This window comes from Nyctibius grandis, chromosome 3, assembly GCF_013368605.1.
Source record: "Nyctibius grandis isolate bNycGra1 chromosome 3, bNycGra1.pri, whole genome shotgun sequence".
In the NCBI taxonomy this organism is placed as follows: domain Eukaryota; kingdom Metazoa; phylum Chordata; class Aves; order Nyctibiiformes; family Nyctibiidae; genus Nyctibius; species Nyctibius grandis.
Window position 1 is genome coordinate 27,944,735 of NC_090660.1, and position 20,158 is coordinate 27,964,892.

Sequence of the window (20,158 nt, forward strand, 5' to 3'; positions counted from 1 at the left end):
AAAGGTATTTTAGAGAACTCAAGGATAACAAATTCTGCCATGGAGCATGTTGCCATCTATTTCCCTGTCATGGAAAAAGCTTCCAGTGGCTCATCCTTGCAGCAGTACATCCTTCCTGAATATTCTCTGTCTCTCTCAATGCAAAATGTCTCTTGCAATTGTCTCTCTCAGTAGTAAATTGTGAAGGAATAAAGGGACCATTTCATCACTTGAGAGGTAATAGCGGAAAAAAAAGAGTGAAAAAAAATAATGTATACAATGCAGTGACAAGCAAAACCACTCTGTGTTGTTCCCTGACCTTTCACTTAATTTTGAATTGCAAATCTGTTAATGATAGCAGAAAAGGGAGCGAGATAAATGTACACAATGAGAAACTCTTCTGCTTCATCCCTTACAGGATGCAAACAGTTTAGCTGCAAAACCCAAGTCTTTACGGTTGAAAGTAACTTTTCTTCGTAATGAATATGGAATGCCTAAAAGATGTGGGAAATCTGTTCCCCAGTTTAATATTAAACCGAAATATGATCCTTCAGTCTTTAACTGGGAACATCTGGTAGAAAACTCTGCTGGTCAAAATTTACTAGCTAATGAAGACTATAATGAATTTCCACAGCTACAGAGTTACACATGTTTTATATAAAAGCAATCACGACACTACAAAGCACTCAACACTTAGAGCAAAGGCAAATATTATTTTGTAAGGCATGAAAGAAAGATACATCATTGCAATTTAAAATTAATTTTATGGCAATAAAATACCTTTTTCTTTTTAAATACAGAGCCCAATTAAAATATAACCAAACCTAAACTTTCAAACTCCTTAAAGCAAGAGATCAGACAAATATGTCAAATATGTTTAATTTTTTTCAAAATAACTGATGGCAAAATAAAATATTTACATCGCATCATACTGTGTAAACATGTAACCTCACTGTACAAAGAAATATACATGCAAAATAAAGCAAAAATTTAACTAAAACAATAAAGGAAAATAATACACAAACAGAATGATATGAGGTTGGTATGAATACACATCCAGTTTTGAAGTCAGTTGTTTTCTTTTAAAAAGTTTCTGTACAACTTTACAAAAAAACCCAAAAAACCAAAAAAGGAATAAATAGAATACAGTGGAAGCCGCAAAGCTCAAAACTCACCCAAGCTAGGTTATGGCTTAAGACCCATGTATCTAACTATCGTGGGATGTTGGCTTGGTTTCTTTAAACATGGCATTTCACACAAACATAGATGACAACACACCCATATGAACTCAGTGATGCACAGAAAACCATGTCTGTCTTCTTAAATAGCTCACATTAATATTACTTCAACCTTAAAAAGTTACTAAGACAATTACATTATGTGTCAGACCGCTACCTTTCTGAATGTATTCTCCACCAAAGAGCACAAAATTCATTTGTTCATTTCACAGAAAGAAGTAAACACAGATTTGAAAATTCTAAAAAGTAGTAAGCGTTGAGACTGATTTTGGGAAAGTCAGACTTTGGCATTTTGAATATAACAATAAATTTTAAAAAGTGTCACCCTACATCTTAACCAGTTTGAGATGTGGGATACGAATCTCTTTTTTTTTTTTTTGAACAATCCTTAAAACTGGCTGGTCTTGACTAAATTCTATGCTAACCCTCATCTTAAACTAATAATGACAGCGTGGTACAACACACCCGTCCCTGCCCACCCAGAAGCCCCAAACACACAAACAAAACCATAAAGCTCGCAGTACTAAGTATGTGCTTTTTCTATATATTTATTACAGTTACAACAGAGGTCCTCATAAATAGTTGCATAAAATGTTAAAGCCACAACATTGCACATGATATGAAAGAAAACAAAATCCCAAATGAGTGCATTTACAGTATTTCGTCCTGCTGTATACTGCTTGACAATCAGGTCGGCAAGCTGGGCACCAACCCAAAGTCCTTTTCTAAGGGGACAGTGAGTACTGACCCAAACTGAAGACCCGCACAGTGGTATACCACCATTTAGGAACGAGGGGAAAAAAAAGGATAAGGGGAGGGGGGTGGGAAAAAATTACAGACCGAAGGCAGGTAACAGTCTATATACAAGTAAGGCCTACATTTTATCAGAGCAAAACAATTCATTCTATTTGTATGCAAAAACTTTGAGGTTGGATGCACTTAAAAGCAGAGTCTGATCTCAGTGCGCTGCTACGTGAGATACATACAGGCGAGGCAACTGGAAAGCTCTAGGACCAGGTGAAAACCAGATGTTATAAATGGAGGCCGTATCAATGGGCAGCCATTTTGGTGAGTCTTCTCCAGGCATGATTTCATTGTTGTTTAACACCAGTGCTTTGAACATAGGCATTTCTTCCTTGAATAAATCTTGAAAACGGTATTTAAGTTCACTTGCAAAATTCAACTCTTGTTTATTAAAAAAACTATTTTTTTTTTTTTTGCAGAAACCTGAATAAAATACTGTTACTGTATCGCTCGTGACTGCTTTTTGCAGAGTACAGTGCTATTGTCCTCCACCCCAGTGAAGTCTGCATTGCCAGTCCCCCGTACCACCCCGCACGGGTCCCCCTGGAATGCGTTTGCACACGAACATTCGCTAGCAGCTGGTTGGCTCGGGGTTTGCTTTCCTCAAAATTCAAGTCAACAGCTGATTGGCAGGAGGAGTATCTCCAGTCTGATTGATTGGCAGGAGGAATCCATCTCCAGTCTGATTGGCAGGTGAAAGAGAATGAGAGAGAACTTCAAGCAAGGTCAAACTCGTGGCAAGAGCCTGCTCTGTAAGAAGTTTTTAATGCTACGGATGGGTCGAACATCATTCTGGTGTTTTCGCCGCTCAATGAACGAAGTCAGTCTGGATATGTCAATGCTGTCAGCACTTTTGCTATTCCCCAGCTGCAGCCATTGCTCCTGGAGGGCCAGTGCAGCCGAGGGACGCTTAGCTGGGTCATCCTGAAGTAGGAAGCATACAAAATCTTTGGCCTTCTGGCTAACTCCTTTGAAGTAGTCATCTGGGAAACTAAAGTCTAAGCGGCAAATATTCAGGCAAGTTTCCTCTACGCTTTCATCCAGGAAAGGAGAGACGCCACTAAGAAGGACATATGTGAGCACTCCAATGCTCCAAACATCTGAAGTGAGGGAAACAGGATTTCCAAGAATAATTTCAGGAGCTGCAAACTCTGGGTTTCCAAGTAACTGGTGGATATAATATGTGGTATTGAGCTGGACTGCATCTCCAAAGTCAGCCAGTTTTATTGTTGGCTTAGTGGAACTCTGGTCCACCAAAATATTTTCAGGCTAGAAAACATAAAAGCAAAAGTTAAAAATGACTTTTTTCAAGTCAGTCTAACATACATTTAATGCTCCAACATTACTGTTTCCCAGCCAGTGCTGTCAGTTCAAGAACATAACAAACAGCTACAGGCTACGAGGATTACTACCAAAGGCCAGCTCTGCAAAGCTCCTAGGTGGCCCCTACCAACGCTTCCCCCAGACCAACAAGCAGGCAGTTTCTTACCAGCTACAGTATGCAATGAATATGTTTTAGCTGCTGGCACTATAATTTTTGCAGGAAATATAGTTCTGCAAGCTAATACTGCAGATGTTCATAATGGCAGCTCTGCAAAGTTTCACAGGAACCTGTGTTTGGGAACTTAAGCTTAAAGAACAGCAATTACTAACAGAGGGTGAAAAAAGCAACTGCTCTATTTGCTTTATGACAGAGAGACAACAAAACCCTTGCATTTAAAGACTGGAAGACCTTGTCAGAATTTTCTCGATTCTTTCAGAATTCAGCTTTACTTGGTGATTCTTTGACATAATGCAGCTGTACAGATGAAAGTCAAGCGCTGTTACAAGACTACTGCAGCAGCAGATCCTGTTGGATGCACATGGCTTCAAGAGAACTGCCCCACTATTGGTGAGCTGAAAGTGGAATTATTTTTATGGTTTTATTTCTGAAGCTACTGCTGCCGTAGCTGTGATCTTAGCAAAATAAGAGTGACTTATCTACACCTAGATTTAATTAGTTCATCTGTATGTACCCTGAGACTGTAAAAAGTACAGGTGAACTCCAAATAGCATTAGAAAAAATTAAATTTTGGGTCTACATGATATGCAAACTACACTGGTTCTGCCTGGAAAACAGAAGTATGTGGAGGGAAGATGCAGGCTCTTTTTGCTTTTTCTTACCTTTTGGCTAAAGAGACCCTGCATACAGAGATGACTTGTCAATGCCAAAATTCCTTATTATTCAAATATAGATAGGAAAAAAAAGTGTAAAGAATAAGTTTTGAATTAATATTCACATTAAGACCTTCTTACATAGCTTTTCCTACTAGAATGTGTCAAATCCTTGTGGCTCAAATAGAATTCAAAGGGTAGAACAGAGGCCTAAAGAGGTACCAGTCACATAGATATCACAGCCCTCCAAGTGCAAAGATGACAAACAGATTTGCATGATGAGAGGAAAAGCTGTCTTTTTCACAACCTCTGTGCTTCTTGAGAAAAAAAATGGATTTCTGCTGCAAATTTCTCAGAAAGTAAATAAATAAATAAATAAAAACCAAACAGAACTGTTCCTGTCAGCAACTAGTTTCTCAGAGAGTAAATAAATAAATGAATAAATAAAGAAAAATCAAACAAAACTGCTCCTGTCAGCAATTATTTCCAGCACAAAGGACCACACAAAACCAGCAAGCTTTAAGGAGAAAACAAAGGGAATTCAAAGTTTCTGCTTCGCTGGCTATGAGTGATCTAAAGCATTTGGGGATGGAGCCCCACCACATACCCTTCATACAGTCTCAAAGCAATTCACAGTTCTACATTCCCAGCTGCCAGTTTCCTAGAACAGGAAGGTTTTTATGCCTGGAATGGCACACACTGCCAGGAATCCCATTCACTCCTCACCTTTAGGTCCAAATGTGCTATCCTGCAGTTGTGAAGATACTGCACAGCTTCCAGAATCTCTCCCAGGTAGAGTCTGATCTTCCCTTCCGTGAGGTTTCCCCATCGCACGACATAGTCTAGAAGGCGACCCTGGTCAGCCCTATTGGAATTACAAGCGTTATATTTTGGATTAATCCAGATATCACAACTGAAAGAAAAACCTGTTTTGAAAATTATATAGAAAAATGTTCAAGGCAAAGTGTCCCTTAAAAACTCAACTACATCAAGTAATCACTGTTTCTAATGTTTGGCTATTGTTGCTTGATCATCTATTTTTTCCTGTCTGCTAGTGAAAATATTCTATGGCACTTGCAGCTGACCTGCACCTACAATAAGGGGAACTAATTCTAAGTGGAAGCAAAGGGTGAAGGCAGAGACGGAAAGGAAGAAATACAGGTTTTTAGCCAGACTGAAAGACCAGATATGTCCTGCCATAGACTACAGGAATAACAATAGCCTGCAGCATCTGGAAAACAAAGGACTAGGGTATGAAGAGGAGATTTGATATCAAGCTACCAGATCACAACATTCCTAATTCACTTTACAATTACTTGATATAAAATAATTGCTGGATTTTCAGACTAAGATAATCACTTACATATCAGTTTAATACCTCAACTTGTTTCCTTCTCAGTATATTATTAAACTCAATATTTTAATAACAGCATTAGACAACCACAACCTTTTATTTAGGTGTCTTCAAACCTTAAAGTTCACTTTTAAGTGAAATCTTAAGGTTCCTTATTCATAAACCACTATAAAAGCCCCGGAAAGTCAGCTGTATAGGTTACATTTTATGGATAACATTATCGTCCACACACATTTCTAACACTAGTATGTAGTTGGTGGAGGTCTCAAAGGTATCGAGAAGGCCAATGAGCTGGGGATGCTGGAGATTCTGCATGACTCCAAGTTCATGGGTAACCTGGTCTCGCTTCATCAACTTCTTATTCACAAACTTAGTGGCTACTACTCGCTTGGTTCCCTTCTGGTCACACTTCTTAACGACAGAAAATCTGCCCCTAGAATACAATATTGAAAGGAAAGAATTAACCAAGAGAAACAATAAGGACATACTTTTACCTCGAAAGATATCCTGAGAGAGAGATAATTTAGGTTTCTAATACGCTACCATCATAGAGCAGTTTCTGGACATAAACAGGAGTTTTAAGTGCATGCATCTTCTACAAAACGTATCTGTATAAACAATTAGCTTCTGATACAGATCTGTTTCACCACATTTGCAGAGAACTCAAGTCAGAGTAGCATTCAGCTCTCAAAGGTCATCATTGAGTTGGACAAATGTATATTCTCTATGACTTATTTTGCTTTTTGCTCATTTTCAGACCTTTTCTGTCTGTAATTTTCATACCCTAAATAAAAAGGTTTAGGAATGCTTCACAACAGAAGCAGTGTCAGTCACTGTAAGGCATGCTTTAAAAAAAAAAAAAAAAAGACTATGTAGCTTTCCAAAGTATTTGAAAAACACATCCCTTCGTCTATGATACCACTTCAGCCTAAATATGTTCTGTTTATGCAGTGCCATCTAGTGCTGGTAAGATTTTTTGCTTCCTCATTTCTATTTAATATAATGTAATTCTGGCCTTTTAGGCTCATATGGTAAGTATTTTTCAAAGATAATTTCATTTTTTAAATGAGAATTTCATATTCTGACATACACAACTTTGTTGATCAGCACACAGAACACACCTGCCAAGCTCAGCCACTTCACTGTAGAGGGAATCAAAGTTGTCTTTCCAGATTACCATGATCCCATCATTTCCAGGACCTAGAAAAAGAAAGAGAAAGAAAAAAAAAGAGCAGTACAGTATGGCCAACATTTAATATACTTAGATCCTCCTCAGAACGAAATTGTTGTCACTGTAACCAATAGACTGTTTCAGATGTTTGCAAAAGAAGAAATATTTGGACTTGATATTCAGTCTGGGGATAGATTTCAGGAAGAATTTGTCTCAGACTGGCCCCCCTAATCTTCTGTTTGAAGCTGAGTGTGCATATTGAAAAGCAACTCATGGCCTTGTATGGGCTATCCTTTTGTAGCTCAGAAAGAAAATTATTTATTTCTGTAATCAACTACTTCATTGATGGTTTATAAAAACTACTACAGCAAGAGAAGGCAAAGAGCATTCTTTACTCTTTGCACAAGATAATGCACAAGAATTGACTACAATCAAATGGTAAGTCCTTCAAGTCCAAAGGACTGAAAAAGACTTCATAGATTGATGTTGAAACCTTTGTGCTACAGCCTTAGAGTTTTCATTTTGCTCTTATGGACTGGGGAAATGAAGGGTAGGATGGCTCCAGGAAAACTGGTGCCAGAACTTCTTTGTAAAAGTATTGGTAGAGCTGAGTAGAGGGGCTAGGGAAATACAGCTGCCTGTCTTTTGGAGTCCAGTTGCAGAGCAACCAAAACATATCAAATTCTGGTTTAGTTTTGACTGAAAAACGAACACTTTTGGACAAGGTCAGTAAGACCAAGGACTGTGGCTGAAAGATGGTAGTTTAGTCTACAAGACTTCTGTAACTGATTCTGGCCAAATCACAGTTCTGGGCTTCTGTACTGGTGTAGGAATGGCACTCAATCCCCTCGCTCCTAAAGCACACAGTTTCACACTGATTCTTTCCTGTCCATCAAGAGCTTTTTACTCCTCTGACTAGAAAGTTTCCTTGGCTGATACACTATCACTGGCATCACCCCATCCTGTTAATCCCCATATGACACAGGGTAGCAGCAAGACAAACTGGATTATACACCAAAGCAGCCCGGCCAATGCAGCAGGACAAATTCTATAGTGGAGCTAATTCAGGTGCAGTGGGAACTGTCTGTACAGGAATGAGTAACCTTGGCAAGTTGAAGGAAACAGCAAAAAGAGTAAGTATCTTGCATTCTGTCTCATTATCAACAATACAGCTGCCGCTGGGGAAAAAAAAGTGATCAGACAGTGTAGCAGCTACCTGGAAAAAAACCTCTATTTTTCAGCAAACATTAATGTGAAGACCAAAATTTTATTTTCTGCCTCTTTTATATATTGTAACACATCCATCCTAGGGCTTAACTACAGGCTGTCTTGGGTCAGCTAGCAGGAAGTGCTGGGAATAATCACCACCTCAATATGGTGGCACTAAGGCACTTACTGTGGCTGCCAACAGGCAGAGCTCGCAGTGGCAGCACTGATTACAAACTCCCAAAAATTTCAGATGAGGTTTTGGAAGGGACACATCTTTCACAGTCTGGTTTCAACATTCCAGGAAAATGGCAAAGTTTTTTGAAAAAGAGGGAAGAAAGAACATATTTTGGAGAGGTTCGGGACAACAGTACAAGTCCCATATCAGCTGGGACAGACATACTAAGAATGCAGCACTTCATATATCTTATTTTCTTCTATATGAGTCAGTTTGAGACAGAGCCATTCCACCTAAAATCTATTAATTAATTCAATGGACAAATATATGGGCCTCTGAACAGACTGAAGGACTTGGCGTCAGTTGTTACAAACTGCATGTAAGAAAGCCTGCTATCCTGCTGTCTTACTGTGTTTTTGTTATTTCTAAAAATGAAGGATCCTGAACACTTAAGAGAAGAATAACAGAATGTATGAACACACACTGCACCTTATCACTATGCCATCAAACACACCAAGTAAATATTTTTTTTCCTTTGCTGTCTGCCTCTAAAACACAGTATTTTTCATTTTCGCAAGTTTCCTTTTCATTCTCTCACAAACATTCAGGTTGCCTCACTTCAGGTACTGAAATAATGTAATTTAAGTGTAGATCCAAGATGCAAAGACAAGAAATAGTTATATGTTCTCCTGAACGCTGTGGCTTTACAATTCAAGCAAAGGAGCATATTAAAATAGAAAGCAATGCTACTCTTTTCTTACCTGTACACTTTAGAAATTATACATGTTAGCATAGTAACTTTCACTGAGAGCAAACTAAGAATGTAGAAGATAAAATATGATTTTATCATAGTATGTTTGAACTAGTATTGACAGACAAGGTAAGTTCACATTGACAATCCTGTGTAGGCATCTTGTCTGTATGAACCTCTAAATTAGTTACATCCTAAAAGTGCATCTATTCCTGCTGAAACAAGTAATAGATCACAGGTGAAAAGGTTATAATACTCCTTTAACAGACTGATGCCCAAGAGCTGAGTTTTTTTCTTCCTGTACTATGGTACCAAACACTTTCAATGTAGTTAGATTTAAAAAAGCAGAGTCAGGCCTACCTAAAACTCGTAGACTGGCAGAAGATGAAACCGAACCCATATCGTTTGCAGCTATACATGTATAGATACCATCGTCTTCTGCAGTGACGCCAATGATTTTCAGTGAAGCCTCTCCTAAGTCACTGGGAAACACAATGGCATCCGTTAACTTTATATTCATTTTACAGACCTTAAGCTATGGAAATCACACAAAGTTAGATTGATACTGTTAACATTTCTTATTCTCCAGCCCCTGTCTCTCTCTGGACGAACATTACTAGCCCTGTCCCTGCTATTTCAGAAGCATCTACCAGAACTTGAGCACTTTGTGTCCATCAAGTACCTTGGAATGTCCTACAGACTACTAGAAAAACATCACTGACACACTGTCTCAGCATGTCCCAGGCTCCACTGTGTTTGAAAAATCAAATGCTTCCCCTGTTTCTTCCTGCTTCCTCTACTTCCTTCAAATTATGAGAAGCTGTATTGAGACAACTGTCCATCATTGTTTTTCTGAAAGGTTAGTTTCTGTCCCTGACTCCCAGCATATAGAAGCTGACCTAACATTTGTACTTTCGGAGCATTCATCCCTTGTAAGAGAGGGCTCTACCTTCAATACAAAAGGCGCACCTCATCACAACTTTGGACACCTCAGAATCTGGGAGAATGAGGATGGGAGGAAACTAAAAAAGACTTAGTTTTTCCTTTTGCTCCTGCACAGAGACGGCTGTAAGGTACATAAGACCACAGGAGAAAGATTCTGCAGGCTCTTCCTTAATCTTTCTCACTGCTCAAGCACTCTTTTTGTTTAATGGTTTGTTTTTAAATGTTTACTTAACTCTTCCTCTGTGCAATTCACGTCTAGTACTTTTTTGACCCTCTGCCATGGATATAACAGCAGATAATTCTATTTGCGGAAGTCTCTTACAAATGTGAATACCTAGAAAGTCCTCCCTACGCTTTTCACCTCTAGGCTCAAAACAACCCTAATATAGTGTTATTCTTTCACAATAGGGCATATTTTCAAGATTTTCTGTCATTCTTATTGCTTTACTTTGGATTCATCCCAGTTACTCCAAGTCATTTGACTGACTGAACCAAAAACTACTTGTCACGGTCTTCACCACACGACTTAATTTCAGGAAAAAAATGAATGTAAATTATAGGAACATAGGAAGATGACCCTCCTCCCCCAGCTCAAAGAACATTTCATGATTATTATTTCTAAAAATCTGTCAGCCACAGCCAACATGATTTACTGAATATAATTCTGTAACAGTCATGGATCACAGTGAATTAAACCTAGTGAATCTAATTCTTACTCATCTCTGACAATGGTCCTGGATGCAGTAGCAGAGCTGCCACAATGCCTCTGTCTCCCATAAAAAAAAATTATACCCAGTGGAAAGGAAGAAGCAGCAGCAGGAGGTAAAAAAAGAACAGTATAACATGCCATCAAGTTTGCAGGTAAGTTAGGCTATACCGCACCACCTCTAAGAAGATTACATACTTTTCTATCTATTAATGAGCAAAGTTTTCACAAAAAAACCCTCATTCTGAATTGAGAGCATAATTCATAAATAAGACATTTCTTCACACTGAAACGACTCATTAAACAACATTTTCTGTATATAATAGAATGCATTTTCAGAAGAATAAAACTTTTCTAACATGCAGTTTCACATTCCAAAATACAGCAGTTTCTCTTATTAATCAGTTAGTCTGTTAAGTTCCATCATAGCAAAGCCAAAACCAGACAAAAACGTTAATTTCCATGCTTCAACAACGAAGACAGTGACATTGCCATGTCAGTAGGAACCAGAGGCTTTTCTTTGCCAAACATGTGATCTGAAAGCAGTCATTTGCCTCAGAAATGATGGTATGCTAGTAATGGAAATAAGGGATTGGCAGATGGCATGTCACAGCACTGGCATGTCACAACATCCTGTTCCGGTTCAAGCACTAAGTCAGCATGCCAGAACCACAATGGCTTCTGCAATAGCGAATCAGAAGTACCAACTGAATTTTCTTTTGTTTTTAAAAATCAACTGAATATGACACTTGGGTACTCCATACATAGAAGTTACACAACATTTCTAGAAAGACCCAGCTGTGAAATATTTCTGTCTGAGTGCAACACTATGCCTCAAAGCCATAAGCTATCCAGCACCAAGGGTGCAAATAGAAAATATAACAGTTTCAGGAGTTCCTGTTGAATGTTACATAAATTACTGTACCTGTACGAAATGCTGTGATGACCGTCATTGCTCAGTGTGTTATGATCAGGACCCTTCCAAGTAACTGAAGCCTTGGGGCGACCACAGACTTTACACCTAAGCACGATGGTCTCTCCTGTCTCACATGTTACCTCACTCAATGGTATTATAAACTCTGGGGGAACTGGAAAAAGAAAATTAATGGCATCAGGTCAACTGAAGTTTGACAATTTGCTTTTCTGTTCCTTGCACTCTGTCTTTTCTATTAGACAAAGTAGTATGGTACCTTTAATTTCCAAGGTGTATCTGTCCCTCTACCCTTGAGGGCACATCCATGATCAGGCCACTTGCTGGGGCTCTACAGAGCTAGTGGATTTTTCTCTGCATGAACTTGGACACAATACCACTGCTATGCCATGGTTAACCCTGAAGCCTACTGTGGTGAACCAAACACCCTGTCTATGTGTGGAAGCTGAGGAAACTGTACAGTGAAAAGTATTTAAGGACGTGCTCAGCCAGGCTATCTTTATATCCAGCTAAGTTTGCACAAGGGAACACAAAACACCTCGCCCATCCACTGAGGCACTGTAGTGGTTTCCCTCTTGCATGCAGGTGAAACTCAAAAAGTTTGGTTCTGTGTATTAAGATAAAAACCCAGTCTGGCTCTCACCCCAGAGTGCCACTATCTTTGTCCTGATCAGCCTCTGCTCTGGAGAGGCCCTGAAGGTTCCCTAGGGTGCAAGGTTAAAAATGAAGCAGAAGGTCTCCAACTCCTGGCCTTGTTATTTTGCAAATTCAGCAAGGCCCAACTTCCATATAGTCTCCATGCAAATACAGTAGAGAGTGCAAACTTTTCTGAACATGTCATATGGTCCTTGTGTTTTATATTGTTTTGGACTTGTGAACAAAAATGTGTTCCTTGCATCTTAAAAAAATAAATACGACATATTTCATTAACTGTCTTCCTTATCCAAAAAGAGCCTATGTATATTTTGATAGAAAACACTCCGTTCCTGATGTAATTCATGTCAAGCAAATTTAAACACAGTAAATCGTGTTCTAATCAAGTTATATTTACTGTGACTTTTAAAAATTAAAGCAACTTACCATCATAAATGTAATTGGGATTGAGAAGCTGGAAAGGAGAAATTAAAGAATTAATGTCTTCATAACATTACAAGAAATTAAAGAATGGTAGAAAACAAAACACAGGGATGGTTCGAAGTTAGCTGTACCCACAAAGATCCAAAAAACATCCGTAAAACAGAATTTCTGCACCACTCTGCTCTTTCTGCAGTATCCTTATGCTATATCATGCTTGAAGCCTCAAAGATTATATCTTCCTAGCTTGAGATTTTGCAAACACTGTCCATTAAAACCACTGTTGCCTCCAATTCCTTAATGTGAAATTCTGACAGAAGCTACTTTTAAGGAAATCCCAACAGAGCTCCTTTTGGAAACTACATGTTTGTAACATTTACCTTTACAGAAACCTTGTTGGCAAGTCCTTCTCGGGATTTGCGGTAACCATTTTCTAGCTTGCCTTCCCTTTTGCCGTCTTTATCTTTTTTCTCAGATTTCTTCCTTAAACGGAGTGCTGTGTGCCAAGACGTTGACTTCCTGAACACGGAATATTAAACTTTGATCAATTTTTTTTCAACTCCAGGTTATGTGTTATACTTTCTAGTTTGAAATGGCATTGGAAAAGTATGTCAAAATGTTATTTCATTGTATTAAGGTACACTGAAATGAAATACATTAAGTACTCCAAAAGAGATGCTATCCTTGGTTAAAACTGTAAGCAAGCTAGTAGGATTAGTCTGTAGTTCAGTATTTCTTGAAATCATTGCTTGAATGGTAAACTTTCTATACAAAAATACACACTGTCAATCGAACTGAGCAATGATCAGTATGAAATCTGTATCAAATACAGCCTGTAGAAGTTTTACATAAAGCTTTACTGCTAAGAACTTCGATATAATTTCTCCCATTACAGATTTGAGAGAGATCTTCCTAGCACAACCAGTCATTCTCAATAGGTTTGTGCCTCGAAGCAGAGATCGAGGAACTCTGAAATCTCGTTTCACTTGGAACAACCATTCCCTGACTGTTTTCCTAAACAAAGGTGTCTAGCCTGATAACTCATTCTATTAAATAAACCAGTAACTATTCCTGCTCTTAGATGAGGTATTCTTTCATCATCTTTTCCCAGAAGATTGCACTACTTCAGCTTTTTAATAAAGACTATGTGCTTCTGGGCTCTGTACTTTAAAGTTTGCTAAGGGACCTCTCAAGTACTCATTCTGCTTGATGTTCATTTATTTCTCAAAGATCACATCAATTTTCAGTTTAAAAGGTTCAAAGCCTTGTCTAAATTGGAAGTTTTTCTTCCTCCTCCCCTTCTACACACACTCAGGCACTCACTTGATGGTTCCATCAGGGTTGTCAATGATGACTGCACTGGTATGCCCCAAGACATAGCCGGGAATCCAGCCCTCGGCTGCGGGGCACTGATCAGTGGCGGCTCTGAACACCAAAAACATGTTCTGTTGGTTGCTGGCTAGAATCTGCACGACCTCTCCTTGGTAGACATTTATCTCATCCTCCTTCACTGCCGTGTAATCGTGTGTCACCAGCATGGTGGAGATATTGCTACTGCTGCTACTTTCACTCTGCAAGTGTCAATTGGAAGCAGAAAGAAGTGGGGTGGGGGGGGGGAGAAGAATCAGGTTTAAAGTTCATGAAGACAGTCTGTTCTTGGCCTGCTACATTACCTGCATAGCCCACATAACTTAAGCTGTAGTCAAAGGAAAGAGCTATGATTTCTCTTTTAAAGCTGCCTGTGTCTATCTTGTGCAAATTAGCTTGATCTTTAATTACCTTTACGTACAGCTGTTGCAGAAATTTATTCCTGTTACTTTTACTCAAGATTACTTCTTGTAACTGAGTCAGTTTATACATAGATCTCAACTGGTCTTCCTTTCAAGCTCAGACACTGAACCTCACATCTTTATCAGGCAACAAAACTACAGTACAGCATGTAGGACAGTTTTTCATGGTCTAATAGATGCAGTTTCAAAATCATAACAGGTCAAGACTTTACCTCATAAACACTGGAAATTCCAACAACAAAAAATACATATAGTCTTTTCTAGCACTGTTTGTCAGATCTCAGACACCAGCCTTCTGCACACAAAACATGACAAGGTACAAAAGAACAAAACAGGCTTTTGACAATGTCTCCCAAAACTGCAAGGTTTGTCCCTGGTTGAATCTGTATGATCAGGTTTATTCCTTCAGTGCACAGGATGAGGTAAATTACTGAAATAAGAAATTATTTATTTCTTGGGCAAAACAGGCCCGCTGAGCTATCACAATAAAGCTGGAAATCTCACTTCTAACTGATTAGTGACTATGATAGCTGATTGTTGCTAGCTGTTTATTATACACTTTCACTAGTGTTCATGAATGTTGTTTGTTCCCCATTGAGCATTTGCAAAAAGCTAATTATAGCTGATCAGGTGTACATTAAAAGTCACACTACTTTTGAAAACAAAAAGCCTTCTCCTGGACATGAATCCACTGGAAATTATTATTTTTTAAAAGACTCATTTTGTGCATTTGCATGCATTTCTCATATGAGGTTCAATAAATGGAAGTGTGAAATCTATTATCAGACTATGCAACCTATTCCCTGAAATAAGTTATTTCCTTCTTGAAGCAAGTTAAAAACAAAGTGGATGGCCCACCGATGATGTGGCACGAGGTACGTATGTGCGTGCCTGGTTTTTGCCTCTATTCTTACTTCAAACTGTTTCAGGTTGCTACCAGTGAGGGCTCAGTATTGCCTAGCAGTAGCTGAGTTGAAGAAGGAAAGCAGTACCCAGCTGTAGCTGGAGACTTCTACAGCTTATACATAATAACCACACATTAGCACCACTTATGTACTAGCAGTGCATGGAAAGCCTGGCACACAGGATTAGAACAGTGCAGAGATGCAGCAGGGGTCAGTGGACAGTGTGGTACACTGGAAGCCCTGAAAACCACGTACTCTTCTAATCTGCTAATGGCCTTGAACAAGTCACTCCATCTCATGGTTCCTGTGATTCCCCATGAGTGTTTTGGCTGAGAAACCAAGACATTTGGAAAGGAATGGTCTCAGATTACTCATTCATAGCATGTTCAGCACATTGATGTTTGGGTTTCCAGTGAGTCTGTACATTTTACTCTAGCTGTACTATTTTGTTCAACTCTGTGATTCAAGTCCATTCTGTCTTCTTTCCCCTATTAGGATGATGAAGCAAATGCTATCACAGAGAGAAAGATCTCATCCTGGATTGCACCTCTACTAAAGAATATTTATGTTTAATTCCAGATGTTGTTTTTCTCATGGGAGAACTCATTTTGTCTGGCTTAGAGGATTGTCTGCGTGGTCTTTTGTATTAGCAAGCCCCTTCCATAATTCAGGCAAACCAGGAATAGTAGAACCAAAAAGCCAGTCTCATTTTCAGTCTTTGTTTAAATTAAGATTACAACTTGCTAGGTTTTTTTAGCTAGATGAAAAACAACTCTATTCAGAAAAAGCTGCTTTTGTTAACTCCTTCTGTTAGACTTATAAGGTGAGAGGAAGGGAAGGCTGAAGTTGCAAAACCAACCTAAGCCCCAAACCTTGCCCCACACACTACTCCTGAACATACTGTTTCTTAGCATGCAGCAGAATTCGTGTAACTGCAGGACTGACCTTCCTGTAACATGACATTTCTTTTTAATAGTTAAATCTTGAAGGATTAAACTCCGAATATTTCTTATTTTAAACAAGGACAGATAAATCTCTGAAATAAACAAGTATCTGATAACTACTAAGTGACAAACGTTCTTGTGAATGTGTTTATATCAGAATTTATTCTCACCACAGAAAAAAAGCCTTTTCTTCTTCCTTGCAAGGAAGGAATTATTCTTGCACAGTTAATGTTTTTCTACTGCAAGTTCTGCTGGTCATCACTGACCTCAATTATGGGATTAGGGGAGGATTTACAATCAAAATATAAAAAATTCCTCCCATGTTCCTGAAATACTAGCAAAACCAATTCCTTTTTCTTCTTCTTAGAAGTAACTTTTCCATAAGTAACCAACATTAACCATACGTGCATGTAAACACACACACACAAATGGTTTAATCAAAATAAACCTTCACAACCCATTTTCTCTAGCTTGTTGAATGTGGTGTGAAATCCTGCTAAAGTATGGTCTAGAAATGAGGTTATGAATGAAGAATTATGACCCATGTCAATTACTAAACTAAAAAATATAGTTGTGAAGCAGAAGGCATGCATTCAGATATTACGTTTTACAGTAAGATAAAAACAAGCAATGGTGTCTTTGCCGAGATAGTATCAACTTCAAATGTTTTGAAAACTCAGTGCCATCCTGTCTCACTCTCTCTCTTTTTTTAATGGATCGACATCAATTAATACTACACAAGTCTTCCCTGAAGTACCACCACCTTGATTCACATACTGTGCAGTAATTGCAAAATACTCCAATTATCCCAGATATTATATTATCATCACACATTTTGCTAGTCTGAAGATAAACACAAGACAAAGCTAAACCAAACAAAAAGTTGAAAGAAGATTGGGATAAAAACACGATACATGCAAAGCACAATTTCTTCTTCTGAAGCTATTATAAAAGTAAGTGTAAGAACTAAAAAGTCAAGAAAGCTCTCTGTGTTAAACAGTTCTATAAAGAAATGCATGCATTTAAAAAAGGTCCGGCAAGTTAGGTGATTTGCAAAACTGGTATTGCACGTGATTTGTGAGAGAGTGGAAAAACATTCGTGAACACAACACTTAGTGAGAGAAAAATCAAATGCAACTTTAAAAAGAAAGGCACCATAGCCTGCCTACCACATCCATGGCAAGTGCCTTGGAATTTTTGCTTTATATTTGCACATGCCCCTGTGATAGCTGTGTTGCATTTCCTGGTGGACGTTATTACAGAGAACATGGATTCTGTTGATACCCCAGCTTTCCGCACAAACACACCAAGAGCATACTAAAATGTTCAATCTCCAGATGCCCTAAAACAGTTCTTCTTACAAAGCAGAAAAGACAAGTGGAGCCGCTATTTCTTTTGGTTGTAGCAGAAGAAGAATTATTTTAGCTAGGTTTTGTTGGCCTATTTTGAGTGGATTGCAGGAAGCTTCCTTGACCAGACACAGGATTTAAAAAGAGAATGTTGTAAAGTTGAAAGGAGATGGGGGAAAAATAAATTAACAAAAAATAAAAATCAAGCAGCCCAGGGAACGTACTGTAGATGTCTCCACGAAGTTAAAACTCAACAGGACAACGGTGGCGGATTTGTGCGTGAAAGCGAAAAAAGCTCCAAGGCAATCTGCCAAAATCTCGAAGTCAGATTTAAGTGCTGGCTGCAATGCATACCCCAAGGTGCTCTGGCTGCCACGCTTCAGCATGTTAATTATGTGCCTTCACATTAGAGATCAAAAAAAGCAATGAGAGCAAGTTAGTATCAGCCTAGTGATCTATGTTTTCAGCAGAGGCAGAAATTGCATCTAGTGTTAGCAGTTGCTTTTGTGTCTGTATACATATCCACATTTGTATGTATACATACACAGAGAGGTAGATAATTTTGTTTTTTTTTTTAATGTGCAGAACATATTCAAACAGTTGATTATTTCAGAGCAGTACAGCACTGGAGAGCCAGAAGTTAGTACGGAGAGTGATGGTAACACGCAGAAAGGGAGCATGGGAAGGTTTTAGAAGAGCTTGCAGGACAGAGGTGCTCCGCTCTTACCCCATTACTCTGGGTGGAGTGAACTGACTGCTCGCTGGTCGAGGAGCATGTGCTCATGCGGTCTGTGTCCTTGCTGTGTGAAGAGTGGCGGTGGACCTGCCGCTGGAGGGAGTCATTGTCCCCAGGGAAAGTGAAGGAGCCAGGGCGGCTGGCAGGGGATGCTGGGATGGAGCTCCAAAAGGAGCCCTTCTGCAGGGGGCTGCTGGGTGGGAAGGTTTCTTTGCCAAAAGGAGAAGGGAAAGTCGTGGAGAGAGGAGAGTTCATTGGTGAGATGGCTCCTGGCCTTGGCTTCCCGAGCGTCAGTGATCCTATGCTGTTTCTTGAGCGACTGTCCTCTGAGCTTCCACGTGAGTCTTTCTGGGCTCCGTCAGCTGAGCCAGAAATGTTTCCCGCTGTCTTCCTGGGACTTTCAATAACTTTCATCTTGGGAATCTGCTCAGCTTCTCTCTGAGGACCATCCAGTTCTGCACTGGGAGGGTGCCTGTCTGGCTGGCTCAGGCCAGTTTCTAAGGAGGTGTTGTAGTGTGGCAGGGAGAGATTGTGAATGGACATACCTGACATCTTGTCTGCCTCTGCTTGGGCCGAGGCTGCAGAGGAGACCAGGACGGGGGAATGGTGTCTGACAGGCTGGGGGATCCGGGATGGCCGGCTACGGCTGGAGCTGGGGATGCCACTACAGCTGCTGGGGCCGCTGCTGTTACCGCTGCTGCTCCCACTGCCGCCTCCACCACTGCTGTGGTTCCTCTGGTACTCGATTGGGGATGTCAAGGCTGCAATGGGGGCGGGAGGGGAGGCGATCAGGGAAAGGAGGGCAGGAAAGGGAACAGGAACAGTTTAAACCAGACATGTTTACTTGCAAAAGGGGAGTGCTGTTCAAGTAAGATAAATTCCCTTAGCAATCCTGGTCAAGCTGTAGAGCTCAAGTCACTTTTCTATATCACACCTTCATGACCTGTTGTTTGTACCTCTATTAAAGATGAAAAATATGAAACCAGGGAGAAATGTTTTCCTCTAGGATCACATTGTAAGTCAGCAGCCAAGCTGGGAAAAAACAGGTGTGACTTTGAATTCTCACCTCGTTGTTCCATCCATTACAACCCTCTCAAAAAATCTAGACTGGGGCAACAACCGATGGATACAAAAATACAGCAAGAACCTTCTAGTGTCACAGCAGACACTGCTGTCTTCTACGTTCCTCCTGCAGAATCTGAATGTTGTTGCCACAGTAAGATGTGACAACAATGACCACCAAAATAACACAAGCAAAACATACTCTGAATAGATGCTTAAAAACCCACTTGGGTTTAGCCTTTAAAGGCTTGCATTTGCTTAAAAGGTGTACACGAGCTCTCCACCTCAACGGATGGTGCCAGTCTTGATTCACTCCCACAAAACATTTGGAAAATTTCACCAAGAGAACACCACGTAAATTCAGACTACCACTCTTATAATAAATGCTAGCATCTGTTCTGAAGCAGAAATGCGGCACATATCCCCCAACTGTTCTGTATTAGTTCAGAAAAAAGGAAACTTGCAAAACATTTCAAAGCCAAGAAACAACAGATGAGAGAGAAGTCATTCAATTATGAACTTCCAGTGAGAGGAAATCATTTACCATTTAAAAAGTTGCGCTGGTTTTCCAAAATTTGGTTAATTTCGTGGATCCATAACTGGCGGACTCCTGGACTGGCAGAATGCAAAATAAAGGTCTCCGTGACATCGCCCATCCTTGATGTTAGTGCAAATTTACATGGATCGCTGTCCACATTTTCCTCCAGGGAAAGGCAACTCACCTTCATGAAAAAGAAGAGAATTTACTTCATGCATTATATAAGAAACATACATCTACAATCTCTTACTTAGGAGCTCAGAGTCAGATCTTCAAGTGACGACCATCCTTTCCTTCAGTAAAATACCACCATGAAATGAAGGATTACAGTAAACTAAGGATT

General features: G+C 39.5%; 1 protein-coding gene across 2 annotated transcripts in view; it reads right to left on the reverse strand.

Moving 5' to 3' along the window:
- Window positions 1–842: 842 nt before the first annotated feature.
- The window catches only part of TRIO (trio Rho guanine nucleotide exchange factor), a 272,182-nt gene continuing 252,866 nt past the window's right edge, over window positions 843–20,158 (reverse strand). For both annotated transcript variants that reach the window (XM_068396806.1, XM_068396807.1), the window contains 11 exons: window positions 19,822–19,999; window positions 18,207–18,976; window positions 13,815–14,062; window positions 12,872–13,010; window positions 12,498–12,525; window positions 11,412–11,574; window positions 9,196–9,317; window positions 6,651–6,729; window positions 5,762–5,962; window positions 4,902–5,040; window positions 843–3,290 (listed from right to left, as the gene is read on the reverse strand). In XM_068396806.1, the coding sequence (XP_068252907.1) occupies window positions 2,748–3,290; window positions 4,902–5,040; window positions 5,762–5,962; window positions 6,651–6,729; window positions 9,196–9,317; window positions 11,412–11,574; window positions 12,498–12,525; window positions 12,872–13,010; window positions 13,815–14,062; window positions 18,207–18,976; window positions 19,822–19,999 (2,610 nt within the window). In that variant the 3' untranslated portion in view covers window positions 843–2,747. The remainder of the gene's footprint in view (window positions 3,291–4,901; window positions 5,041–5,761; window positions 5,963–6,650; window positions 6,730–9,195; window positions 9,318–11,411; window positions 11,575–12,497; window positions 12,526–12,871; window positions 13,011–13,814; window positions 14,063–18,206; window positions 18,977–19,821; window positions 20,000–20,158) is intronic.